Raw genomic sequence first — 27,786 nt, forward strand, 5'->3', positions numbered from 1 at the left:
AAAGATCCAAACCTTCTTGCAAAGAAAAAAAAATCACAGCAAAAGCAAGAGAATAAAAAACAATGCAAACCTTTCCCTCACTTTAAAACCTAAGAGGCAATTTTCCCTAAGCAAGGAGAAAAAAAAAAGCATTATTTACATCCCACACTGCTATGTAAACTGTATCAAAGACCATATTCAACTGTAAATATGGAGTATCTATACACTCAAGTTTTCTCTCAGTTGTTTATACGCTGTTTAAGAAATAGGGATCAGAAACACTAGGGAAAGAAAGGGAGAGAGCAAATTTGCTCCAGGAGGAGCCTCTACACAGCTACACAGACAGGAGAAAAGAGGAAAGAGAAGGCATAGAATAATCTCTCTCTACTACTCCTCAGTCCTTGGAAGGAAGGGATGGGGATGGGAGGAACTATCAGCAGCTCCATCACAGCCGGGTGGAGCCAGACCACCAGGGAGAAGGAAATAGGGAGTCTGAGAACTGCAGCTGCCTTCTCTGGGAGGAACATCTGTGAAATCCCGCGCTACAGCAGCAGAGGAGGAGGAGCGGGCACAGGCAGCGAATGTTCCCAGGGATGCACTTACACAGATAGCTGCTCCACTGGATGGCTTCCCAGATTGCTGCAACTGCACATCCCTCCCCGGTCAGATATGAGGCAAAGACCATCGTGTGTGACAAGTAACCCAAGTGACAGTGCGGCCTCTTGCTTCAGCATCCTGTCTCTCGTGATGCTTTCTGATCGCCAAGTTGACCAGAGAGGGAACAGTCTTTCCTCACTGAGTTCTTACGTAGGGCCTTTTATATACTGCTTGCAGCTCAAAGTCAATGCAGAAATTAAACAGGAGATGGCAGTTAACTTAGAGCATGTGTCATCACCTCATGACCAAATGTTCTTGTATAGGAGGTCACTGTCATTTTACAGATGGGGAAAAAATGAGGCACACAGAAGACAAGTAATTGTCTCACAATCACATGTAGGCTTAGTATAAACTTAGAAATAGAGGCCAGCTCTTCTGGTGCACAAACTTATAAGCTGTTCTCCTAGGCGCTTGGAAATCGCAAGGTACTTCTGCACTTTGAAATGAATATAAAGATAGGAACAGGGAAGGCTGATTAAAGGGTCTTCTCTATCAGATTGTATTTACACTATCAAGTAAAACAGGCTATGGACCATCCTCTGGTCCTGAAGTCCAGTGGTGTGGCAGGGCCCACGTCCACACATACGTAAATTTCATTCCACTCTCAGCAGAGGGTGAGACTGTCCCTGGCACATACACTTCCCAAATCATGCTTGGACCCTGTCTAGGAGAAAATTAGTTAGTGTAGGCCAAAACCATGCTGAGGACCATGCTATAACAATTGGGCAGTATGAAAAATAGGCCACATGCCCTGGCCCTGTTTTATTTACCAGTGTAGCTGTAGCCTTAGAAGCTAAAGTGATAAAGGTACCGCGTGTCTTGGTCTCACCACAGTCTCATGCTCTTCTCGCTTTTTTTTGAGATCAAGCTGCTGTATTCTTTTATGGGCTAGAAATTCTTAGTGGGGACTCTCTTTGCTATTTGTGTCTGGTACCTAATATATTTAGAGGTCACTAAAGCCAAGAGACCACATTCAAGAAAATATATAACATGAGATTTAAACAAAATTTAAACCACTATGTCCAAAATTATGACCTCGAAAACCACAGGTCATTTGTTGCCCAACCCTAGAGGCTACTAAGCTCTGCAGTACTCCATTTGAGTCGTTGAGTTCCCTGGTGCCAAAGTTTGACACAAGCCCCTGAAGTACCTCTTTCCTGACATTGCCAAGCAGCTCCATTCTTACCTCATGCCTAAGCCTGACCAAAATCTGGGGAATTTAGATATTCCCTTACTTAAGTCCACAGAATGGCTTGAGACAGTCAGTAGGTGTTTTCCAAGCATGCTTAACATGTTTCTGCTGCGGTAGGGCAACAGGCTTTGCTGAAGTTGATACCCCCAGATCGCTTTGGATATAGCTGCACATAGCAGGGGGAGTGACACTGCTGAGGAGCCACAGTTAGTATCTTTCCGCAAATCTTTTCTCCATGCTCTTCCTTCTGCTCACCAATATCTGTAGTACCTTGGTCACCCCCCTGGACTTTGCCTCTGGAGCTCAAGAACATTTTGGTTATCAATATATAGGACTGGGGAGGTGCTTTAAGCACTACCTATACAAAATAATGCCCTAAGCTGGGTCAGAAACACCGGACAGTCCTCTGTATTTGGGCTCCTGGCATTGCTAGCCCTCATAGAAGAGAAATCATACTCTAGATAATGTTTTCGTGTTTTCTGTGGAGCATGACTACTGGGAGCTGTATGTTGTCATCTCCTTGCAAAGAAAATTCATCACCATTCAAGATCCTCATAAAACAACAGTATAAACACAGATGCTGAGGCGTACAGAAAGAAACTCTCTGTGTAAAAGCCCATAAGATAGGCCACACCCTTCCAACAGCTGAAGGGGGACACGCTGTATCTCCTAAAAGGCACCCAGGGTCTCACAGGACATAACTTTGGGTAATAGTGTGCTGCCTTCCAATTGTACTGTTTCCTCCATGTTTGTTATTGCCAACAGAGTTTGGTATGCCTAGCCTGTAAGTACTATTCAGTTTCAGAAGCTGAATCTATGAATATGTATTAAATTATCGTAAAGTTCACTAAAGAAAAGCCGCATCCTGATCATCTGCCTTTTCCTTTGAGGGTATTTTGCTGCCATTTTGTTCCTATGTTTATATCATAAATACATTTATTTACAGCGTATAAGATTTTATAAATATTTATATTTTATAAAGTTATAGGTATATTATAAAATTAAACAGAAACTTGCTCAAGGTCTGAATACTGTGGATGTGGTGTGGATTAGTGCTACTAATGCCAGGGAGGTAGCAGTGTAATGGAGTACACTGCTGGCATGCGTTATCATATTGAACATATGCCACATCATCGGAGAAATGTGAGAAGACTCACTTAAGTTTATAATTTCACCTGATACACTAAGTCCTGGGGCGAAGCATTCCCCACCTGAATGATCTCTTGTCACAGATTTAAGCTTGTTCCCTGCTGGCTCCCAACTGTGGGAGGTTTCTCATAAATAATCTGCAATATCATACGCACGTTGCTGATGATCATTCCGGAAAAAGTTCATTTTTATGGAATTTCCAGGATATGGATTGCTCCTAGGTACCTTTTCTTCAAATATAAAACATATCACTTTTCTGCACAGAGCCCACAGTACGTAAAATGCAGTTGTACAATACTCTTAATCCAGCCTTCACCGTGGGCTGCCTCAAGGGGCTGTCCAGTTCTCTTCTCCTTGCCTACATTTTCCCATAGCCTACCTCACACTGGATCTTGAGATTTTATGGTAAGCTTATCTGATTGAAAATGAACCCTACAAAACCAAAAAAATCTAGATAATCAAGCATTTATTTCAGTTAGATGAGTGATTTTTTGACAGAAGTCCGTGGTTAGATCTGAGTAACCACATAATGAAACGGTGTCTTCATTCACTCTCATTGCTGTAATTGCAAGATAAAAATATATGCAGTGTCCTAAAGTTCAATTATCCTTATTTTTACTACCTAAGTATCACAAGTCCCAAGCAGCACAATAAACAGCCCCTCCCCCCATCTCCTCTTTACTTTCCAAACAATGGATTGAGAAACAAAGGATGAAACGGTTCAAAATCACATAGCAAGGCAGGGACAAAGCCCGACATGGTATCTATGCCTTCGCTGTATGATTTCAGGACAGCTTTTGAGACGACAGTTAGAATATGCAATAGAAAGAAGAAGAAAAGGACACAATTCCTGCAGATGGGAAAGCACTAACATCACATTAGTGGAAGAAGCCGTGGAGCCAACTTACAGAGCTGCAAGGAGGGATGGAGACCAGGAGGTGGAGAACATAAGTTCAATCAGACAGTGGTGAAATAGGCTGGGATTAATCTTACAGAACATGGGAGGAGTACCAACATCTAAAGTTAACCAGCTCCGTAACAGTACAGATGTGAAATAAAATCACATGCACAACTGTGAACTGACATGCAAAATTAGCTAGCTGCCCAATAACCCTATCTGCATTCCGTATTAATGTGATAATAATTATTTGCATGTGCTTGCACATTTCCAAACATATATTTGGAGATGCAATCTTGAAAACGTGTCCTAGTCCAAATGAGGAAACCTCAGTAGACAAAGCAGCCGAAAGCCTGCAATGCCAAAGGTTCATTTCTTCATCATTAAAACATTATCTTCCTACTGGCCGGTGATGACGATGCATTTCTCTGGAATATGTGCTAGAGAAAAGTGATTTCCTGAAAAAATAAGAGTAAGTTTGTGGAGATATACAATGGATGTATAATTGCTAGGAGACGTTTTCTGCCAAATTTATGTATGCATTTACGTTACGCTAAAAAAGAGCAGTCCAGTCAAAGCTCAAGCAAACTTAGAGTTTACAGACCTTTTCCTTCATAACTTGTCTATGCTATTCAGAAACAAATACCCTCTCCTCTCAAGAATAAAAGTCAGCATCTCTTGTGATACAGCTATAGAGCATCTTAAAAGTACTGTTAAGGAGAAGACATCACAACAATCTACCCTGCAGTAGCAGTGTAAATTGCAATGCCTCAGACCCTTTGGGCTGAAGATCAGAAAGAATTAAAACGGTATTAAGACACTCCATAACATTGCTGGAGACCTTGTGCAGGGTTACTGAACTATGGGAACAATTGCTCCAAATTCAGAATTCTTGTTTTCAAAAGCTAGCCAGCCTCATTTTAGCAACTTCATCGAAGTTAAATGGTTCTGTTCGGTAACAAGCCACAGGGTGGCAGCCCTACTGCACATTGGTATGAACCCAATTAACAGAAAAGTAGAAACCGCATTAAAAAGCAATACTGTCACTAGCGTGCTTTTAGCTGATCGGAAGCGGGAATCGGAAATAATTATTCCTGATACATGAACCTACTAATGTGTGTAATGGATTAAATTTAATGTAGCAGAGGAAAACATCCCAATCCTAAAGACAGAGTCTTCAAAATTAAGCTTCGTGTTGTTCCCTCTGTACTAATTTAAGTTATTCTACTATCACTTCACATGTGTAAAGTACATAATTATAGAACCTCAATTTCAGAAAACTGTCAAGCCAATGAATACTTTGTTCTCTCTATATATACATATATATACATACCTGTCACGTAATGAGTGTTGTGTCTTTATAAAATCTAAAGCTGATCTGATAACTTCATTCCATTTTTCTTCCTGGGTGCTGCATTCCCAGCTGGCCACGCTGCACCCACATTCAATTTGTTCCTGGGTTCTCGGCTGAAGCACAACAAACAGCTCTTCCAAGAGAAAACGTAAATACGGCTGACAAGGCTGTTGCAGGCTCCGTTCCCTAGAGACAGCATAGATGAGACAATGCCACATTTAGAAAACTGCCCTGAACAGAGAAAGCCAATGCTATCCCAGCTGTCCTCATCATGTCCTCATGTCCGCTCCTGTCTCTCCTCAAAGCATGCGTGCATCATGTGCCACTTTGCAATGATTAAACAAGCTGCATATTAGTAGACTGCAAAGCACTTTAAAGTCATTCTGACATTAAAAATCCAGCACGTTGCTGAGGGCCACAAGTCCTCTGGGGCCTCAAAGAGTCTTCTCAGCCACTTGCTCAAAGCTATGCTTTGCTTGGGTTCAGTAGCCTGTTCACACACCATGGGATTATACTACAGCTTAGTACTGCAGTCCCTCTGGTACGAAACCATGTTGCCTTAAATTGAAAAATCTTTAAAGCATTTATGAGAAGATGCACTGACCAGAACCCTGTTGCCATGCAATAGGCCCGGATGCAATAGCAATAGCAGTAGCATATCATTGCAGCGAGTCCTAACTAAAGGTTACTGAATTGTGTCAAGACTGCTCTGACAATTTGGTCTGGTAGCAGTTGAGCAGTGAGTGAGGTGAGTATGAGAGGTCTGAGAGTGAGTAGCCTCACAGAAACACAGGGCACCACAGCAGAGTTTGCACCATCTGATCTGCAAAGCTGATCCTGCCGGTTTGTCTGAGAAGGAACTACCTCGAACAACGTGGATGTGACCAGGCCCACATCAGTCAGCCCCGAAACCAGGACCATGGACCCACCCCCAGCATGTTATATACAGGCTGCCAACGTTTACCACCACCAGCCCTCCTTGGGCGCAAGCACAGAAGCGCTCCACCGCTCAAGTGCTGGTCACCAGAAAGCAGAGAGACAGACAACAGGCCTGCAGCCTGGCCTCTGCGATCTGTTCTGGAGAACTCTGACGCAGCGCTGCTTTTCGGGGGCTTTGCACGACCAGGCCCATTAGGCAGTAACGGATAAACGCCCCGCAAACACAGGCCCTCGCCGCACTCGGCCTCCCGGGGCTTGGCCAATGCCAAAGGAAAACCAGGCCGGGGACACGGGACGACACGGCACGACACGGTAACGGCCCCCGGCCAGCAGGAGCAGCCCAGCGCCGCTGGCCGCGGCTCCCGTTAACCGCCGGGGGCGGTGCTTCGGCCCGGCGAGGGCCCGCCCCGCCCCGCCCCGCCCCGCCCCGCCCCCGGGGGCAGGGGTGCAGACGAAAGCGGAAGTGCGCTGCTAGCGCAGCCCCCACCTCCTTTCCTCCCCGCCCGCCGCCGAGACTTCCGGCGGTCGCTCTAGCCGGCCCGTCGTCTATGCCCGCGGCGCTGGGGGATGTTTATTGTCGCGGGGACTCGGCCCAGGACCCGGAACAACAAAGGGCGCGAGCGGCGGGGACCGTAGCAACCGGCCCCCCCCAACCCGCCCCCGCGCGCGCCCGCCTGCCGCTGCCGCGGGCACCCGCCCCGCCCCGCCTCGCCCCCGCCAACCGCCAACCGCCGCGCCGACCGCCCAACCGCCCGCACGGTAACGGCTGGCGCCCGCCGACGAACAGCCCCCCCCCCCGCCCCCCCCCCCGCGGCCGCGTTCCTCGCCGCCGCCTCGGCCCGGCGTGACCTCCAGCTCCTGCGCGGGGGGACGGGGCCACGCAGGCCGCGCGCGCGGCCGCGGCGGCCGTTGAGCGCCGGCGCTCCCCCACTCCCACCCCGGGGCCGCTTCCCGGCTGAGGTGAGGGAGGCAGCGTGTGGCCTTCCTCCTCTTCACCGTGGCTGTGTCGGGTTTCGTGCGCGGTTCCGTTGTCCTTGGCGCCTGGGTGGCCGAGGGGTTGATACCGGTTTGTGGCTCGAGTTGCCTTGTCGAGGGAAGGGAAAAGGAAAGAGAAACGATCAGAGCATCCTCCATGGGAAACGACCCGTTTCCTGGCAACCGGTAGAGGCTTCTCAAAAGGGGCAAGGGCTTACTCACGAAAAAGTGATGGTGTAAGTCTCCAAAATAATCTATTTGGTGCATTAGGGCTTTTTAATAGCCTTGTTAAATGTTGCCAAAATACGGTCTAGTCCAGTAACTAAGTCGGTAAATAATCCAAAATTGGGAAGTGGCAGCTGTCAGAGTGGCTAGGCCTTATGGCTTTGTTTTATTTCTCTTAACATTTCATGAGAAATGTTTGAGATTTAAAGAAAAAAAAAAAAAGCTTTGCAAATTTGAACGTTGTGACATTGGACTAGAAAATGAAGGACTTATAGGTGAGGTTCATAGCTGTACGAATAGGAAGAATACTTCTGTTTCCTGGACTGCCACATGCAAATGGTAAATGCTTCATTGGGAGGGGGATGAGACTTAACTGGCATTAAAATATTTTGTAACAACAAAACTTTTTTTTTTAGTAGTCTGATCAGTTTGGAACAGACAAAAAATAAAAGCATGAAGTTCTAGCTCTGTGGTGATAAATTAGAAATCTGTTTGGGTCAGGGTTTTCTAGACAGATCGTAGCTATGTTGCCTTTGGTTCTCGGGAGTCATCCGCTTACCGCCTGGGGGTGGTAGGGACCCCCAGGTGGGGGACCTGTTTCCTGATGGGCAGAGCACCAATCTTAGAAATTCACCTGCAACAGGAGGATAGAATCCATTCTTTCCTCATTTCTGTTTCTTTCATGTGTTCTCTGCTCTCATACAGAGGTTTCTGGTAACTTCTTCAAAAATGCTTTTCAAGCTGTAGTTTGGCTTACACTTATTTGAGCAGTATTGACAACTATCCCTTCAGTTGGGTTGTTGGAACAGTTTGTGGGGTCAGTTGGTGAACTGCTTTGGAGCAAAGTTAAAAATAACTAATAGAAGGTGCTTATGCTGACACTGTTTGTGAAAGAAGGGTTTGTTAAACTGTTCTGACATTAACATAACCATTGTTAGATACTCTCTGTTCACCTTTACTGGTCTGAGGTCCCCAGATCAAAGGTAGCCAAAGGCTTAAAATAATACTGTGTTTATGTACTCCAACCCAAGTGCCTTTCCTCTCTTTGATGATGACGGTGTTGTTAGTTTGGTTTGGAATTTTTTTGGAAGTGGGAAAGAGCTGTCTTTTTTTAGATTGTAAGATTTCAGTGCAGGGTGTGTGTTTATATAGTATCTAAAATAGTATGGCCTTGGTCCCAGTTAGGGAGATATGGGTAGCGCTTTGCTTAAGAACTTAGGTATTCACCTCTTCCTTCAAAGTATTTCTTATTTTGATGTGAGAAGTTTCTCTAGTTTCAGTGCAGAATACATTATTTTCGGAGTCAAATATCCTTGAGATTAGCTTTTGTTGTTATTGTTTTTGTTTTTATGTTCCTTGACCCACTACACCTGTCTAGTTATTTTCTTCCTCTTCTTTTCCATGGGCTACTGCTCTGGCAGCATCCCTAAAATCTATGTTTTATAACGAGCTTTATAATTTCCTTTTTTCCTTATTTTATAAATAAAATAATAGAAACTTTTTAAAAGATGCATTTAAGCCTTTCTCTGTATGGGTAGATTGTATGCTGATGACTTCAAATCAAAATTAGATAGTTTCTTGCTCTGGAGAAAGCTGAATGAAATGAAAATAAAATAAATGTTGCACATATGGAAAAGTAAATGATTTTACTTTCTATTTTGATCTATTATTGAGCTATTAATAGCTGAAAACATGCTTTTAGAAATGAAATGTAAGCTGCCACGCTTCTAAGATTCAGATAAGAAAACCTTTGAGCAAAATTATGCAACAAAACAGAAGTTGAGTTCAATAAAATCAACTTAGAAAATTGGCAAATGCAGAACTGGAAAGAACCAGATGTGCAATTTCGACTCTATCCCTCTGTTCTACAAGTGTAACTGCTTAATGGAATGCTATGGAATAGTTACTGGCAGGTATGTGAGGCAGCAGCCTTACAGTACAGCTTGCTTTCAAAATGTCTTTGTAAAAGCATGGAGACGTTTCTTTCCCCATTTTAGAGACAGGGGACAGAAATGTAGAGTTTCAGGTTTTCAGAAATAACTTACTGACTCAGGGCTACGCAGCAGGAGGACAGCAGGGTGCATCAGATGAGAAGAGAAAGTTGGGAGAAAGGAATATCAGGACTGTTGGCTGGGACTCCTTTATTCCAGCTGATCATGTTACTTGAGAGAGAGAGATATATATATAAAGAACATCTTAAAAATTATTATTTTATAAACATATTCTTAAGATATATTTATATGGTGCTTATATATATTTTTAAAATCAATTAACTTCCACACTTCTGTTGAAGTGGTTCCTACGAATTTGGATTTCTTTGAGACCTCCTAAAGAAAGGCAGCAGCACTTCCTTTCCCTATAATCTTTCCTTTGTTGTCAGTACAGCTTGTGACATTAAAATGAACACCTAAGATATGAGTTGCAGGAGATTAAGTTTGGACATTGTTTGATCAGAAGCGTCTAAGCTGATTTTTTTCACCTCCCAGTACAGCATCATTTTGTTTCACCCAGTATTACTAAACCATGCATTGAAAGACGTTATCATTATGTTTATACTACTAAATAGGAATGAGTATTGGATTTGAAGCTTTGACACCTATTCAGATTCTTAAGGAGCATTTATAGTATTTGCAGCAGCAAAATAGGTTTTTTTCTCAATATAAATGAGAAAAATTTAGTAATGAATATTTGAAGTGTTCAACATTTGGGTGAAATATCAGACAATGAAATGCCTCTATTAGATCAGATAATATTACAGTAGAATAAAGGTATCTTTCAGAGCATTTTACGCTGTATTTAAATACTGCTTCTATAACAAGTTATGCTCCTTTTTAACTTAATGTCACAAAACATAGTCTAGAGTATTATTTATAGCTAAAATTACATTTTAAATGAAAAAACCCCTAGCTAAATATCTATTTGCCTTTTGAACTTTCAGCATGTGACTAATGAAAATGAGGGCACTTTACTGTAGTATTATATTTTTGCTCCTATTAAAATCTATGCAAGTAAATGGTATTTCTGACCAAGATGTACTGGGTTTGATGAAACCATCCTGACTGACAATTCCGTAGCGTATATATATATTTTTTTTGTTATAGGTCCTCGTTTAATGATAGATCTTATCCTTTCAAAACTGTAATTTTCCTCTATTTCAGCCACCTTTCCCTCTGACTTGCAAGGCCACGTGACTTCTCTCCTAGCATCTATTTAAGGCAATATATCAGTATTTTATGTGGACGTTGTTATACAGTCTTATAGTTTACCTAGAGGTTAGCAGCCTTTCAAGGGTATTGTGCATGACGGTACTCTTCTGTCAGAATGTAGAGATTAAGTATGCCAGTAGAAATTTAGTGAAAAGTGGGAGATACTGCTGATGGGGAAGTATCTTGTTCTCTTATAAGAGAATTGTTCCTGGGTTCCAGTAAGTGAACTCAGCAGGAGCCAAGAGTTGGAGCCAGGGCTGAAAACAAATGCCTCTCTCAAGATGCCATGGGTTCCAGCTCCTTGCTCACTGCTGATCTTGCCTGCATGCTATTCAAAATCTGCATATGTGCTATCTTTGGATCCAGTGCCATAAATTGCTAACCCAATCTCAGTAGTAGTCCATCAAAAGCAGATGGGATAAGTCATTTCTAAGTTTAAGGATACATGCAATTTTTGATTTAAAGAAAAAAAAATCTTGGAATACTAATTAGACAGTATTTGTTCTCTTCTTTTTTTTTTTTTTTTTTGCTCCCCTGCCTCCCTATACCACCACCACCACCTACCTCCAATGTTGCCTTTCGTTTTATGTCCATGGGTTTTTCTCCTTTTTCTTTATCTCTTTTCTCTGTTAGCACATGTCTCCCCTTTCCTTTTATTGGACAAACCAAGTACTATGGGAATAATTCTTTAGGCAGAGACCCAACTGCAGAGTAAAATAGACAGCCTTTGCAGCAGTTGACTTTACAGCAGTTAATCCCGTATATGAATCACAGATGCACAGTGGTTTATCACTTCTATATTGTAATTGTTGGAACTCTGTCAAAGATGCACCTTGAGTGAATGCTTGATTAGAAACTATAGCATGATGTATAGGAAGTCAATATTAAAATAATCAGAAATAATGATAACAGCATTATTAACTTTGTTCTGTGCAGATTTCTGATAAATAATACATGGCCAAAATATTCCTAAGTGATGTATATAACAGATTGTAATGCATATATTCTTAATGTATAGTTTCCCTTCTTTCATGATTATGACCATGTAGAGAATTTCATATCCTCTGACTATTTTTCTTTGATTTTGCTTTTGGCTTTCTATTGTTTTCATTTTGGATGAAATATTACTACAGTTTCAGATGAATGGGTGAAGAACGGTCTGAGATATTATTTTTTCTATCTCCTGGCTTGTGGTCTGCCTAAGCTACTTGTCAAATGTACTTATTTGACAGCAAATAACTTTGTTTAAAAGCATTCTCCTGGCACAGAACTAAGATTTTTACATTTCTACAAAGGAAAAAAAAATTAATAAACTGCAATGTGTTGTTACAGGTCCTTTTTACTATATAGCAGTATTCTTCCACTTTTTCCTCTGCCTCCTCTTCTCTCCTCAGACAAATGTCAAGTAAAGTATTTGAAATGCCAACTCTCTTGTCTTTGATATGCTTACAGAAGTGATGTCAAATAGTCTCAGGATGGGCTGCAGGTGGTAGCCCAACTCATGGTCTCGAAGTCCTCCTCCGCCAGTTGAAGGGTTTGCTAGGAGTTTTGTGTTTAATGTACATAGGCAGGCTGAATGGTTGCTGGCTGCCTTAGGATTGCTGTGCATGCACAGGGCAACAGTCTTGTACCTACCTCCCCAGTAACTTAACGAGTCTGGCAACTCGTTCTCCAAAACACTCGATTTTGCTATGTGTGTGCAGAAGGAGTATAACGTATAAAGAATACATTCATTCTACATAGTTCCTATGGGCAATGCAGAAGGGGATGAGAGGCCCCTGTAGTTCAGTGCAGGCTGCTGCCGCCACCAGGACAGTTTGTATGGCCTACATCATATTTGGAGGGGTACGCCAAGAGTGTTGGGTGAAGATAGCTAAGCTGTCTTGGCAGGCTATCTGCAGGCTGTAGTTTGTGTAACCTGGTTGGTTTCAGAGTTATTCAGCAGGCTCATCCATTCCGATACAAATGTCAAGCTGTTCAAAATTATCAACCTAAACAAGGAGAGAAATAAATTTTCTTGATGTGCCTAACAGCATGCTCAAATGAGTTAAGGAAAGATTATCCACTGGAGCTATGGGTATAGCTTTAGTACTATTTATTGCACCCTAATATAGTTGATAAGAGCTGTAACAAATTTAACCAGTAAGTCTGGTTATTATATATAAATGCTTTATTTCTCTTAAGTCTGGCAACATGACTTTAAACAAGTAACCTCCTATTTCCTAGCGTACAGGATGCAAGACAACCCCCCTCCCCCAATTAACTTAAATGAGTCAGAGTGTAGTCACTTCTGCTATTTGTCTCATTTAAGGGGCTCATGTATGCAACGAGAGTGTTAATAGGAAGTTTTCTGCTGGTATGTTTAATTTTATCATTTTTCTTCTCAGGATGTGATCTTCATGGTGTGCTGGTGGGAAAACTGAGTTGTAAATCACCCCAATGGATGCGGACAGTGATGTTGCATTGGACATTTTAATCACAAACGTAGTGTGTGTTTTTAGAACAAGATGTCATTTAAACTTGAGGAAGATTGCATTAGAGGGAGCAAATGTGATATACAAGCGTGATGTTGGGGTAAGCGATTCAACATACCTCAAATATCTATTTTTACCATTATCCTTAAGCTAAACATTCTTGCACCTGTGGACAGAGAACAGAATGGTTTTATTTCTGTCTTGCTGTGCATTTTGTCTGTCATTATATACTAAGTCTACAGTAGGACGAAGAGGTAACTGTTCTCTTAGAAAGCTTTAGGAAGCTATTAGATTAGGTCTGTGCAACTTCTAAGGTGAATATTGGATATACGATGAGACCTGTTATATCTCCAGGTCCATCTTGCCTCCCAAAATTTGATTTGTTTGTCAGGAAAATATGTTCTAATAACAAAAAAATGCATTTTTAATAACAGCCAGATGCAGGTGTGTATGCAGCTGCTCACAAATTGAGAAAACAGGGATCAGCTGAATTCAGTCAGTTACTGTCCTTTAACAAGGTGGAAAACAATTTGTGAAAGGTATTGTTTAATCCTGTCATACATGGATACGAGTGTGTTGGAATGAAAGCATCTTTTGCGTAACAAGAAAATAAATAGTAAGCAGAGCGTTTTTTTGAGGTTTCAAAAAAAAAAAAAAAGAAGAAGAAGAAAGGGGGATCTGTTCCAGATCAAGGAATGACATGAAGCAACTGCAGTTAAAAGTGAAGGTGACAAACAGAAAATATCCTACCACAGGGGAAAAGAAGGAAAACAGTAGGAAGGTACATGCTCTAAAGATACGGAAAGTTTTAGCGCTTGAATCAACAGATCTCTCAACTATCCTTTGTCCAAACTTGTGAGATAATGCTGTGTTAGGTCATACAAAGGCAGGGAAGCCACAGGACTAGACTGCAGCTATGGCATGTGCCTTCTGGAAGGCCTTTTTAAGCCCACCAAAGCATGTCTGAGGTGGTCACAGAGCAGGAGAAGAGGCTGCAGTTCTGTGTGAGATCTAATCTGTAACAGGTAACCCAGCAGCAGAGGTGTTTGAAGGAGGAGTCAGCTGAATGAATCTCGCCTGACCTTTGTCTATTGCCTGGCAGATCTGCATCAGAATTATTTATAAACAAGATAACAGCATTTCAGGAAAGGAGTCAGAAGTGTGGGAGTCATTGTAACAAGAAAAAAAATTTAGCACAATGCTTATGGCTTTCAGCTTTTTATTCAGAGGAAAATATCTCCATTTAATCTGTTATGTGAACACTGAATTACTGGCTAAAATATTCCAGATTTATTTTGCTCTTCTCCACAGCTGATTTTTTTTTTTAATTATTGAAAGACATGAAAGGACAGTTGAAGGCTTTCAGAAATTAAAGGAAGTATTATTAGTCTAGCAGGGTTTTTTTTCCCATAGGAAATTGAACTAACACTGATTCTCAGTTCTTTCCTCCCTTTTTTTTTTTTTTTTTTTTTCTTCTTAGAAAGTATTAATGAAGCTTAGGAAACCTAGGATTACGGCCACAATTTGGTCCTCAGGAAAAGTTATTTGCACAGGAGCCACAAGGTGAGTTCATGAAGAGCCTTTCTCTAGCTGAAAAATCTTACAGATTTTAAAATGTCATGTAGTGGATGAAAAAGATAGCAAGAGGCAGTACTTGCCGCTGTTAAGATTGCCTCATGCTGGGTCACACAGAGATCCTTGCCAAGCTAAGTATTTGTGTGGAAGTTTTCCATGCTAAGTGTCTGCCTTGAGCTGACTTGAAATCTTGAGCAACAACAGTTCAGCCTTCTGGGAAAACTACTAATTTATGAAGAGAATTCTGGAATTTTCTTTTGAGAACTCTTAAGAATTCATTTTTTTTAGCCAGATATTGAAACTTGGGAAGGGATGATCTATTCTGAGGGATGTTTCTTTTATTCTTTCATGAAAATCTATCTGCATTTAATCAAGTTATGTGCTGTTGACGGACTGGGAAGAAGCAAAAGCATACTCTTAGTTCAGATATGTCTAGCTGAGGCTTGCTAAACTCTAATGATAAATTCACATAAGGTGTGTCCACATTGTGGAGTAAAGGTAAGGTAGAGTGGTAAATCTGCATACTTTCTGTGTATGATCTCTGCCTCAAAATGGAAGGTGCTTAGTCAATGTTAGCTTTTACAGGATTTTTCTCTTTTTGTCTGTGACCCTGCACACTGGTTACACAGTGTGAGCTTTTTTTCTAAACTTTATTTGGTGCTTCCTACTGGTATGAATGTGTCATAAACATTACCTTCTTTTCTAATCTTCCAGGGAAGTTAACAAGCCCATTTTAAAGGAGAGTAGGTTGAAAAGTGACCGCCAGTTCAGGATAGCCAACTTCAGATTCCCTGTGATCATATTTTTATTTAATCATATTTAGTGTGATGTATGATCAAAATACAGCTCCCGCTTCAGTTTCTACTGACTTAAACTGCAGCTGCAAGTGCCAAGATGTTCTTTAAACAGGACATAAGGGACTCTATTTGAATATCTAGACAATGGAAATTATACTGTAATACGTACAGTAGGATGAAAGGAAGGCTGTCCCTGTGAACATAGTTCATGCATTATTGTAACTGAATGCTTCATGTGGTAGTCTGAGTGTTTATTGTCATATGTTTGCACACAAATACATATTATGCTTCTGGTAACACTAGACTTTTGTCTTTCTTCTTTATAGTGAAGAAGAAGCTAAATTTGGTGCCAGACGATTAGCTCGTAGTCTACAGAAACTAGGTTTTCAGGTAATCATAATGAAAAAGGACTCATGTGACTCAAGTAATGCTGCTAGCCAATTTTTCAGAAAGAAACAAAGAGGAGGTAGCATAACAATTTAGCAGCCAGCATGTTTTCACTCAGATGCTCCTTTTATAGCAGAATACATTCTCCAGGTACTGGTCAAAGAAGCTATTTCTTTCTGTAGATTTGAGTTTCATTTGGCAGTTCGGAATAGCACTTCTTTACTAGCTGAACAACAACAGTCATTTCATAAATGAACAACCTGCAAATGCGTCTCAGATAGTTTACAATACCTTGAAGATTTATTTGGAAGAAGTGCTAAAGAGCAAAACCTGTCATTTGAACACAATTTCCCCTCACTGTTTCTGGTGGAATAACGAATATGTCTCTCTCATGTTTGGGGCAAGTTTGAACCTCTTAATTAAGTGGATTAGGCTATGCACCAGGAAATAAGCCAAATAAAATACTAATGATATGAAACTCCTCTTTTTCTGAGCTTGGGTTAACATTACCAGTCAAAAACACCACTTGCTTGGACTTCATAGTAAGGGTTGAAAAACAGCAGCTTGAAAGAGTACTGAAACATGTCATTTTAGAACTTCCTGGTACCCCATTGTGCTGTTTATGCAGTTTGAAGTTTGCCAACAGACAATTAAGTAGGCACAGTGGCTGTCCTTTTTGAAAAATAAAAAACAAAACAGTAACAAAACAAAAAGAAAGTGGGAACCTTAGGTTTATTAAAATAACTTAAGCCAAGGGTGACTCACTACCACATTTGCCTTACAGCAAGCAAACTGAGAGCAGAACTTAGGCACTTGTTACGAATGTATCCATTAAACCTGTTGTTTTAAAGCTGGAGTGGAAGGTACAAGCAGTGAGTTGAGCAGTGCTTCTAGGATGGAAGGACCGAATTCTAACTTTATTATAAAGTTGTTAGTTTAGGTGGAACATATTTTGAGGACTATACTAATAGTTTACGTTTTATAAGGATTAGTTGCTTCCACTCATCGTTTACTTTTTTTACAAAATTCTTGACTGAGGAATGATCATAGTAAGGTTAGGCATTTTCAGAAAGCGAACCATTTCTTCCGGGATATTGCCAGCATTGTTCACCATTGTACTGATTTGTCTAGGAATCGTCTGTTGGCAATTTTACTTACTGTGATACCAAATGGCTGTGGGCAGAGAATAACTGAAAGCCAATAGTTTTGGCTTGGTGTCAGAAAGTAGAAGGATAAAAACCAACTGTCCATACTGACCGCTGGATAATTGAAACAAAACAATTTTAATCTTCTTTCTTATTCTTGCCTATAGTAAAAATGGTATATCACAACAAGACATTAAATATAGTTTTCCAAATTACATCAAAAGATTTCTGTAACAATGAAATCTAAGCTCTTTCCCTGCTTATTTTGATGTCCCATGAGCTGTTTAATTTACTTTATTTTCAATTTAGATGTTTAGTACAGAGATATGAGTCATTCCTGTGTCTCATTCTTAATGTAAACTGTACTATAACCACATAACACAACCATGAAATACCTTGTTCAACAGTTATTGTACAATAGAAGGATAAAGTAAGCAATTTGAGCCCATTAAGTACCACTTAGATTCCTATTAGAAATGCATCAATTACAAGGTTTTCATTTTGAAATCTCAACAAAATAAGCTCTTCTAATGTATGCTTTTTTGCATCCCATATATCTGGGTTTCTATAAACTGAATTTTTAATGTCTTTTTTTTTTCTCCATCTTTTCAAAAGGTAATTTTCACAGACTTTAAAGTTGTGAATGTTTTAGCAGTGTGCAACATGCCCTTTGAGATAAGATTGCCAGAATTTACAAAGAATAACAGACCTCATGCAAGGTACGGCAAGCTTTTTAAGCATTTATAGTCTTGATATACTTAAGCTTTTCTTTTTAGTTCTAGATTTACCTTTGACCTTTTATTTTGTTTTCTAGTTATGAACCAGAACTTCATCCTGCGGTGTGTTACAGAATAAAAACTCTCAGAGCTACCTTACAGATTTTTTCAACAGGCAGTATCACAGTTACAGGTATTTTGATGTCAAAATAAATATTTGACTTGCTGGGAATATTTAACTTTGGGGCCAGTCAGCTTAGGAAAGGAAGGCTTTCAAAGCAGTCAAAAGATATATTTGAGGTATATATTTGTTTCCCAGTGCTAGCATCTAATTTGTTTTTGAATAAGGTGCCTGAATAGTTGTAGGGAAAGCGTAGAGAAAGTGTTATTAGTGGTAGGCTGAAAAAAAGTTATTTCTGTAAGAATAGTCATAGTCAATTTTTTATAAAAGCAAAGAGTGGAATAGGACTTTATACTTGAGAATGCAAGATACTTGTTATTTAGTTAAATATTGTAAATGCCTGAATTTTCTGCCTGTTTTTCTTCTGTGTAATGCTGTAAACTACACTGCATGTAGCATCAACAGCCCTGTCATAATGCGTACTTCTGAACTGGAGATAAATGGAAATGTATAATATGGCAGTAGCATTTTGTTGCAGCCAAAGTTGGCTGATATTTGCGGTTCTTCAGATGCATGCTGTCTTCTGTTAAGGCTCAATTGTGAGGGACCCGCCACCTGGATCGTAGGCATCAGTGATTTTTTTTTTTCCTGATTGTCCTGGGTCTTGGCCTAACTTATGGAGATACCATGCCATGTTTTCTCCTCCTTCCCTTAATTTTCATTTTCTGTTGTTTGCTAAATTTACTTATGAGGTGTCCAGCACAGTTTTCCAGACAGGAAAAGTCTGATGTTTTGGAAAATACCTGTTAAAATAGTACAGAAGAAACAGCTTGCTCAAGCCAAAGTTACATCAGGTTAACTGGAATTCTGTCTTATGGCTGTTAGAGCTCAGATACTAGTATCAGAAGTCATGTGTAGGAATTTTTATTTTCACATCTTAATTCCTTAACAAATAACTAGGCTTTACAGGGAATGTTTCTCACAGAGTTATCAGAAGAACTTTTTTTAAGAGGACAAACTCCTCAAAATTTGCAAATCTGAAACCATAGGGGTAAAAAGTGTTTGGAGATTGCAGTGTCTGTTCTGAACAGAACAACTGATCTAGCCAAAAAGAGAAACTAAATTTAAAATAAATGAGAAGCCTAAGGATTCCTGCAGTAGCTTGAGACTCTCAGCATATCCTATCAACCTCCTAATGAGATTTAACTGTTCAGTCGGATTCTTATTTCTTCACCTATGGGAAAAGTCACTTTCACATTTCCAAAATCACCCTTTCCAATATTAAGGCAAATATGGCAAACACCAAAGATTTACTTCCTTCTGGTTCACTTGTTCCATTGAGTTTGAAATACCTGAGATCTCTTGCTTTTGAAGTTTCTGTTTTGCTTAGGCCTTTCTTCTAAGAAAATAAATATCCAGCCTCAAGCTTCTCCTTTAAAATATGCTTTTAATAATGTACTCAACCTGACTATACTCCCAAGTGTGAAATGTTCTCAAATGTGTTCATATGAAGTTCCTTTTTACTTCCTGTATTTTGAAGCTTCAGATGCTTCATCCTCAGACAATAACCTTTCCCTGGATTACAGGTTTTGCCCTGAGATTTGTGGCAAAGCCGTTTCCAAAATTCAGATTGCAAAGTGGTAGGCTATAATTTTCAAACATATAATTTTGCTTGAAACAAACTTAGATTATTGCTAAATGATTATGGATTTAATTTCCTTTGTTAGCTGTATAAAAGAAGAGGTAGAAGTGGCTAGGCTTTGGATAATACAGATTCCTAAAGAAACAGCAGAAGTAAAATTATTTCCTTACCTCTTTCACTCAGCCTCTGCTTTCTTGTCTGTGCTGACTGTTTAAGGTAGTAAATCAAAAAATGCAAGTTGTTACAAAGTGAAATGACAGTATTTATTTATAGTTCAGCCGTTGACACATTTAGAACATAAAACAGGTTCTGTGGGTCTTTTTCATGTAGATAAGAAAAGTAATAGCGGAAAACTTTCTTGAATTGGGAGAAATGTGGGAGAAATTATTTTTATCTGCAGTATAAAGTTGTGGTAGCCAAAAATAATAAATTCATTTTAAAGATGATGTTATCATTTTACTTACTGATGCCCTGATTTTCTCTTCCTACTGTGTTTTTTTTTTTTTCCTTAATATGTCTCAGGGCCAAACGTAAAAGCTGTTGCCAGTGCTGTGGAACAGATTTACCCATTCGTGTTTGAAAGCAGGAAATAAATTTTCTAATTCACCACTTAATGGTTAGGTTCCCTAACCAAGCACCTTTAAAGACTGCTGCACATTGGACTAAAAGCAAAAAGGAAAACTGGACCAACTATAGCAGAGGAATACAGACTCTTTTACTTGTTCATGGCCACAGTATAAACTCCAGTCCTTTTGGATTTTATTTTTAACAGTGCTGTATTGTAAAAACGGAAGTTTACAAGATATGAAATTGCTGCTTTTAAAAAGACATTCTATTTATTTTTGCAGTAATTTCTGTATATTCATAAGCAAAGCTGTCACGATGTGCACTACCTTTAAAACTTTTTTTTTTTAGTTGAGCTTGTGTTTTATTTGTGAATGGTCTTTTACATTTTTGTATGTTGAATATTGGGCACCAAAGAAGCTGTAAAAGTTATCTTTTTCACCTGATGAATGTGCACAAATAAAAGTTTGGAAAAATCTCTCTTCATACCTGTTCTGTTATATTCCTTTCCCTTTTTCTATTACAGTTAAAATTGTATAGTTGCAAATTAATTTGAAACAATGTAAGAATAGTCTTTTTGCTGATACCTTCTGTTTCTATTTGTAGTATGTGTAAAATTTTGTGTGTGGGTTAGATTGAATTCTATAGTAGTTACGTATGTTTATCTGAGGATGAAATTTGGTTTGTTCCCAATTCTCTTAACTACATGCCAGGTTTCAAGCATTTTCTTGCTGTTATATGAAGAGAAGGCATTTCTAAGTATAAAGGTCTACAAGTGTTTTCCTATAGATGATGGGAAAATCTTATCAACTGAAGAAGTTACCGTAGAAAAATCAACTGCCCTGCCCACCTACTGGATGCAGAAGGAAAAAGAAAAGTTTTGTGAGCTACAGTGTTCAGGAAAATGTTGTTATACTTCAACTCTGAGAAGATGGCATGGTCATGCTAATCCAACCCCAGCCTATTGCTGAAGAATTAACACAGTTCTTTTCTACACTATTGTTGCTGTTTATTATCTTGACAGGAACTGCCAACGAGCAATGAAGCTTAATTCTGGCATGTATTGGTATTAATCTTGGACTTGGAAGCCAGTAGATGTTTCTCTCAAAACGTGCACATTTGAAGCGGAAGAGGTGAATGCTTAAAAGTAACTGCAAATGCTACTTTTAAAAAGATACAATAAATATGTATAAATGCATATATGTCTTTTTTCCCTATCTGACTGAAGAGAAATGAACAATATTCTCATTGCTGCAGGTAATATACTGTCTTACGAGGTCATGAAAATAGTGACACATAAGCTGTTATAATACAGGAAGTCAATAATGGTGGAATATCCTGAAGAAGTGAAAGACCAGCATAATGTATCTGTCAGAGGGGATGGTATAGAAGCTGGGGCCATCTGCTGTGACTTCACATGCAGGAATTGAAAGGAAGGAATAATGTAGGGAATGTTTGATCAAACCTTGCAGAACCAAATGACAGAAGCAACAGAAAGCAACAACTTGCCAAGAGCTGTAAATGATGAACTCATAAAAGTCCTCCTTAGATCAACAAAGGTAGGAAAAGAGAGGATTTATAACAGTGAAATACTAGGTTGAGTTCCACAGTCATGGAACTCATGATAGAACTGGTAAAGGAATACTTGATATAAACGAATGTTTCAATTTGTATAGAAGATACTGTGGTACTGTGGCACTCTTGACACTATAGAGTTATATGAAAAGTTATAGGGAGCAATGGACAAACCAGCATTAGGGTACGCTAATGTACTACTGTTACAGTTTTAAAAAAAAAGTAATGAGTTTTCCCAAGAACAAAGTACAGACCTAGACTGATGAATGGCCATTTTAACTACAGCAGGTGTCTTAGATTAGGCTTGCAATTTGTTCAAAAAGAGGGAAAAAAAAAAAAAAAAAAAAAAAGCAAAATACTTGAGTGGTACCAGTGAAATTGTGGAGCTTTTATGAAGCATATATGTCCCCTAGATTTATCCAGGGAGAGAGAGAGAGAAGGGTTTTTTTGTTAGCACTGTCACTTAGTATGAAATCAGCCTGATAGACCAAAAATGGAAGGTAATAACAAGTTGCAATGTATTGTAGTGAGAATCATTTCTGTTGAAGTGCTGCTTAGATCCATGCTATCTTTAGTTCTGGTTGAGGCCTTTTGTAACAGTCTGTAAAGGAGCCAAAAGCACGGAACTAAACTTGCATACAAGGTAGTATTGAGGAAGAGAATAATGGAAAATAAAGTTAAAAGTTTCCTTAAAATGTGTGCTTTCCTATGCCTCTAGCTCCACCAGAGCCTCAAACTGCTGGTGATAAATATTCTTTAAAACCTCTGATGAAGGATCTATGCCCTTCTGCACTAGGTCCCAGTACTTGATTGCCAGTTTCAGCAGAAGTGGTTTTTTTTTTTTTTGATGTTTAGCCTATAGGGAAAAAAGATTTCCCTGTGAGCATAACTAGGCAGTGGAACAGGTTGTCCTGAGTAGCACTTGAATTTCTGTCCTTGGAGGTTCTTCAAGAGCTGACTGAATGAAACCCTGAGCAAACTAGTCTGAATTTAGAGTAAACTCCTGTTTCGAGCAGGAGGTTGGACTACAGACCTCCTGAGGTTACTTCTGATGTGCGTGATTCTATGATTTTTTTTTTTTTGTAAGTGTCACAGTGCTAGTAAATCATGCAAATAAAGGCTCAGTAGAGCTGTGGCTGAATATAGGGAAGCGTCTCCCTCCTCTGTAGTCCCCCTCCCCCCTTCTTTTCAGTGATCTAAGCTGGAAGATACTGCAGCAAGAGAATATCTGCTAATTTTAGGATCATTTGGCAGTGTGCGCTCAGTGAAACCGATATGTTTCTTATCGCTGCTCTAGACCAGTAGGTGCCAACTTGTATCTGGAATAAACCTTGGTGCTGCTGCTTGTTCCTTTCCCTGCTGCCTGTCTTCGTAAGCTAGATATTTTGTTCCGTTCCCTTGCATGGGGCTCTGCTGCCCCCCTTACCAGGACTCTTTGCGCTAGGTTGCTATCTGCAGTGGTCGTGTGGCCCCCAAGCCAGTCAGCATGCCCCAGCTTACTAGCTCACGCTGTACCCTGCCTTTCACCTCCAGAGTGAGGGCCAGTGCCCTAGATTAAACACACCTATCACTCAGCCTTTCTTCTCACTGGCCACATTTTCTACAGTTAAGTTCATTTGTTTCTAGATTCTCTAGTTGGATCACATGCAAAACTTTACACAGTGCTTAGCTGTGGCACTAGCAGTGCAATGAAAGGTTTATTCCACGTCCTTTAGAGGGAACGGTTCTATTTATATATCCCTCTAAGGGTTCCTTTCTATAGTAGAACGATAACTGTGACTCATATCTAGCTTGCAAGGTGTCATAACCACTAGATCTTTTCCTGCATAACTGTTTCTAGCTCTACTTTGTCATTCTTTGACTTGTAATTAGGCAGCATAACCAAATAAATTTGCACGTACCCTTTCAGAATTGTATCCTGCTTTTTTCAGGCCCTTCTCACCAATGTGTTAAGCTCTGAATTTTAATCTAGTTTCTCCCAATTTTAATTGCCTGCAAGTTTAATAAGTATGTTCTGTTCTGTAATCCAGTCTACTAATGAAGATATTGAATAATGTGAGATCTGGGACAAATCTTTGTGGAATGCTTTGGAGACCTAGGATGTGATTTTAAAGACACGTGTCCCCTTTTTTCCCCTCTGTATTTTTATAGTCAATGAGTTTGTTAGTCCCAGCTCTGTGTCATCAGATGCGTAGGCTTTGCTGTAAGAGGCCAATAGAATTAGGACTAAGTCTGAACTATAATGAGTAAAAAAAAAAGCATCATCACCTTTTGGAGGCAACTGAACCTATTAAGGCCTCTGTAGTTAAAACAGTGTTGGAACTAGGCCTTCTTCAGAAAGATGGTATTTTTACTTGTTTCTGCACAAAATATTTGATCATGGGGGAAGTTTATAAGAGATCCCTATAGAATCCAAAGTCCGTAAGGTTGGGAGATAATTTCTGTGATATTTTTCTTAGTCAAATTTATTTTTGTGAGAACACGTACAGGATTTATTAACTGTTCAACAACAGAGATTTGTTTTGGAAGTTGTGATAATCATCTTCCAGTATAAATATGAAATGGATGTAGAGGCTTCTGTAGACAGCAACGCTAAAAAACTGAGGAAAGTACTAACATGCACAAACTCAGAAAAATGGTTTACAAGTTGTCTAGAAATGATAGTGGAATACGTTCATTTTGAAAAAAAAAATCCCTATTGATCCAAAAAAAGTTTACAATATTTGCCGGCCTTATCTGCAGCCCTTTGCTGGTGATTGAGAAGAAGAAAATGAATTGGATCCTTTGCTTTTCTTAAACAAATGTTTAGCAGGCTTGGCACACACCAAGCAAAACATGGCACTGACAGTGTGTCCCATATTTTATTATTCTTTCGGTTTCAATAAAAGAATGTGTTGTTTTCTCTAGCAATAAGGCATTGATATTATGCAAAACTACTCTTCACTTGGGCTTAATATAGTTTTTTTTAAAAAAAAAAAAGAAAATTAAAATTCAGGCTGCATGCCACAGAGTGAACTGATCCCAAGAGTGCAAAAATCAGAATTCTGAACTGAGCATTACAAAACTAAAAAAAAAAAATTAACCGCAAATCTTGTAGGTTTTGGCCCACCTTTTGTTTTCTGAATTGCTGACACCTCCAAGATATATGTGAAATTTTCAATTGAAAAATTCAGCCTTATTTGTATAAAGGATCTACACTGAAAAACAGCTCCCCTTTTCCCTCCACTGCCAGAGTCAACTTGTGACCTCACCTCCTCTTACATTTCTAAAAGGGCACCCATTTTTCCATGTGCCTTCCTTACCCGCTGCTTCTCTCCTCCTGCTCCAAACCCTCTTCTCCAGCTTTCCCCCTTCCCTGCTGCCATGAGTTTTCCATGGCTGAGCACTAGTGCTTTTTGCATCCTTTTTCTGGTGGTTTTTAGAAGTTACAGGAATACTCCTTGACAAGTCCTGATGCTGCAGCATTGAGTAAACTGCTTCTAGTGAGGTCAGGGAAATGCTAGGAGGAATGCTATGGGGGAGGGAGGGTGGTCTGTCCCACACGTGGACAAAGAAATCTTTTCTTCTAGCCTCTTGTGGTTGATATCAGAACTGTAGAGCTGAAACAAAATTCTAAGCATGACTTCAATTTTCATCGAAAATGTCAAATTAATGAAGACTAAACACATGGAAGGTTTTGAGGGGGAAAAAAAATCTTTCAAAAGGGGAAAGCATCTCAGAGCCAGGGTGGGATTTTAATTTGGAATGACAATTCAGCTGATTCCCTGCAGCTTGATTAATCCTCCAGGGAATGAGAACAAAAGACTCCTGTGCTTACTACTTCTGATGAGGTCTTAAATCTGAGTTGCCTACAGCTCAGGTGCACAGCTCTGCCATCTGTGTGTCCCGGGTGTGCTTGGTCTCTCATTGCTTATTTTGCAATATGTTGAAAGGCCTCACAAGTACCCTTATCAGAAGAGAAATATATAGATTTTACTTAATCCTTGCTTTTTTGTGGATGCCAAAAAGGTTATCCTGCTGAGCCTTATGTTTACCATCATAAGCATTCTTGAAACTGGCCCAGGGTTGTGGCACTCATGAGGTTATTTTGCGGACTGATGGCACTAGGATCCAGAGAGAAGAAATAAGGCAGCTATAAACTCACCACCTAGACAGCTGCCTAGCAATTTGGTGCAAGACGCAAACCCCATGTCATCTAAAACAAGAAAAGCTCTGGAAGAGATTTTTTCTAGAATTTCCCTTATCTTAGATGACACAGGATCTGCACAGAAAAGTCCTGCATTGTGATGACCACTCATCTGACCTTTATAAGGAAGTCCAACAGGTTTTAGATACTGGTTGCCTAAAAGCTCAGGAAAAAGTATAGGAAAGTTGATACAGACGTGATCAGCAGGATCTCATTCTGAGGTAGCTAAATTTGCAGTGACTTCTGGGAAATCATGTCTTTAGCCTCACTAGGTTCGTTTCTGATTTTGAATATAAGCTCATCTTATGAATAATGTTCTCTTTTAAAAAATTTTACAATGTCAGCATCTAGAAGCGTGGCAATTTGAGAATCTGATTAGGATTGATCTGATCTGGTGAAAACTTGGCCGACATGAGTAAGTTCCTGTTCCTTTAGGGCAGGACACAGTCAGCTGGTTTTAATGCTATGAGACAGCAAATAAAGTGGAATCATATGTCTAGTTCAAAGTAGTATCTGCACTCCAGCTGACAGTGTCAATCTTGCTTCCTTGATTAAATGCTGGAAGAAATGCCTCTGTGTGGCTACTGAGACAGTCAGCAAGTTTTTAAATGTTTGTAGCTTCTTTGGTCATTTATTTATCTTCTAGAAAATACTTATCTATTGATCACTCTACTATCAAAATGTGTTCATCTTTTAGACAACAATAGATGAAGTTCTTTTTAGGGAAAAGTGTAGATAATCCATTGCAGACGCTTGTTAAGTGTTCGGGATGCATTTGTTAGGCAATAACCAAGTATTAGAGTCACTTAGCTTATGACCTGCAGTGATTACTGCAGAAATCCCTTTGTGCTGTCCTGTACCACACAATTCTTACTTTCTGAATCCAAAAGTCGAAGTCTAGTGTGGCCTATGTTGAGAAATAAAATGATTTTGGAGTCAACTCTGGTTGCTCCAGCTTCCAGCTTTACTGAACTGGGAAGCCAAATAAATCTTATCTCCTCTTCTGTAGGGCTACCCTCAGTCTAAAATAGGTGATAATGTGAATGTCCCCACATTAAAATATTAGACTGTTTGGTATCTTAGGAGTATATCCAAGGTTATTGAAAGCTGGCCCTTGCTATCTAAACCTCATGTAAAATTTCCTTTTATAAACTGAACAAACTATTCTAGTTCTGATGGATAACACTCTTTTTCAAGTCTTGTTAAGCTCAAGCCTAAATTAATTCATAAGCAGTTCCTACCCAGTTGTTCTATACTAACATCAACCTGTATCTTCCATAGTTGTCTATTTTTTCTCCATGCTGTTGATTTCCCTAATGTCTTAACAGAGAGCTGTTAACCCCTTTCAGCTCCTTTTTTGCTAGACTAAACAGATCTCTCTTTTCCAGCGAATGCTAAGAGACAGGCTTTTCATTCTCCTTGGCCTCCCAGTAGTTCTTTGCACCTGTTCCAGTAAGAACTCTTATCTTGAATATGGAAAACTGGAATTGTGCACAGAATTCCAGTTTCCATTCACCTCCTGTTTTTCAGAGGTGAGCAAATTCAGTGGAGGTAAGAGATTCTGGCTTAAAATAGCCTGAGCCTAGGGTTCTAATAAGTTATAAACTGCAGCAATGTTTAATGTTGTCTGTAAACTGCCCCTGGAAGAAGCTCTACTAAAGAATGTGTATAATAAAGGTAGTGAGTGCCCCATTATAGTGTGAGCATCACTGAACATATTTTGCATCAGTCTGTTGGTGAAGGCTGCCTTGGCCGCCCTTGGCTCTGGTAGAGCTGTTCCTTCTCCCTCAGGGGAGGTTCCACTGGCACCAGTTTCTCTCTGCGCTGACTCACCCAGCACAAGGGGGTCTTCACATATTTCCTGAAGGAGAAGAAAACGTTTACCATTTAACACGCTGGGCAGAGTGTTCTCCCCGCTAGATGCAGACCTGGCAGTGCAGTTGCACAGTTCGGTGAGGTGAAGACCCAATGCGTTCCCACGGTGGCCTGAGGTGCCCGCCAGCCCCTGCCTGCAGCCTTCCCTCTTTCCC

At 40.0% G+C, this 27,786-nt stretch overlaps 2 protein-coding genes and 1 long non-coding RNA gene across 12 annotated transcripts in view; 1 reads left to right on the forward strand and 2 right to left on the reverse strand.

The window, feature by feature from the left end:
- Positions 1 to 3,426: 3,426 nt before the first annotated feature.
- LOC104153133 (uncharacterized) lies at positions 3,427 to 7,299 on the reverse strand. 2 transcript variants are annotated; one of them, XR_696169.2, is made up of 3 exons: positions 7,165 to 7,299; positions 5,209 to 5,415; positions 3,427 to 4,333 (listed from the first exon to the last, which is right to left on the reverse strand). It is a non-coding gene; the product is annotated as an uncharacterized lncRNA (long non-coding RNA). The 2 variants fall into 2 exon arrangements; XR_011140216.1 differs by having other exon boundaries at positions 7,018 to 7,176.
- TBPL1 (TATA-box binding protein like 1) lies at positions 6,669 to 21,193 on the forward strand. Of its 8 annotated transcripts, none has more exons than XM_068938372.1 (7): positions 6,669 to 6,927; positions 12,962 to 13,148; positions 14,529 to 14,611; positions 15,747 to 15,810; positions 17,568 to 17,671; positions 17,767 to 17,861; positions 19,954 to 21,193. In XM_068938372.1, the coding sequence occupies exons 2-7, from the start codon at positions 13,014 to 13,016 to the stop codon at positions 20,022 to 20,024; spliced, it is 552 nt and encodes a 183-aa protein (XP_068794473.1). In that variant the 5' UTR covers positions 6,669 to 6,927; positions 12,962 to 13,013; the 3' UTR covers positions 20,025 to 21,193. The 8 variants fall into 8 exon arrangements, with proteins under 8 accessions (XP_068794473.1, XP_068794470.1, XP_068794476.1 ...); XM_068938369.1 differs by having other exon boundaries at positions 6,677 to 6,927; positions 20,785 to 21,193; XM_068938375.1 differs by having other exon boundaries at positions 6,680 to 6,927; positions 20,709 to 21,193.
- A 5,172-nt stretch (positions 21,194 to 26,365) lies between these two features.
- Positions 26,366 to 27,786, reverse strand: part of SLC2A12 (solute carrier family 2 member 12) — a 33,688-nt gene continuing 32,267 nt past the window's right edge. For both annotated transcript variants that reach the window (XM_009688855.2, XM_068938368.1), the window contains exon 5: positions 26,366 to 27,617. In XM_009688855.2, coding sequence (XP_009687150.2) covers positions 27,482 to 27,617 — 136 coding nt within the window. In that variant the 3' untranslated portion in view covers positions 26,366 to 27,481. The remainder of the gene's footprint in view (positions 27,618 to 27,786) is intronic.

Source organism: Struthio camelus, chromosome 3 (genome assembly GCF_040807025.1).
Source record: "Struthio camelus isolate bStrCam1 chromosome 3, bStrCam1.hap1, whole genome shotgun sequence".
Taxonomy (NCBI): domain Eukaryota; kingdom Metazoa; phylum Chordata; class Aves; order Struthioniformes; family Struthionidae; genus Struthio; species Struthio camelus.

Excerpts from the sequence above, each read along its gene's own strand:
- TBPL1 (XM_068938369.1), top strand. The coding sequence starts at position 13,014 with ATGGATGCGGACAGTGATGTTGCATTGGACATTTTAATCACAAACGTA. Across the intron at positions 15,811-17,567 it reads TACAGAAACTAGGTTTTCAG|GTAATTTTCACAGACTTTAA; the intron begins GTAATCATAATG and ends TCTTTTCAAAAG. Across the intron at positions 17,672-17,766 it reads AATAACAGACCTCATGCAAG|TTATGAACCAGAACTTCATC; the intron begins GTACGGCAAGCT and ends TTTGTTTTCTAG.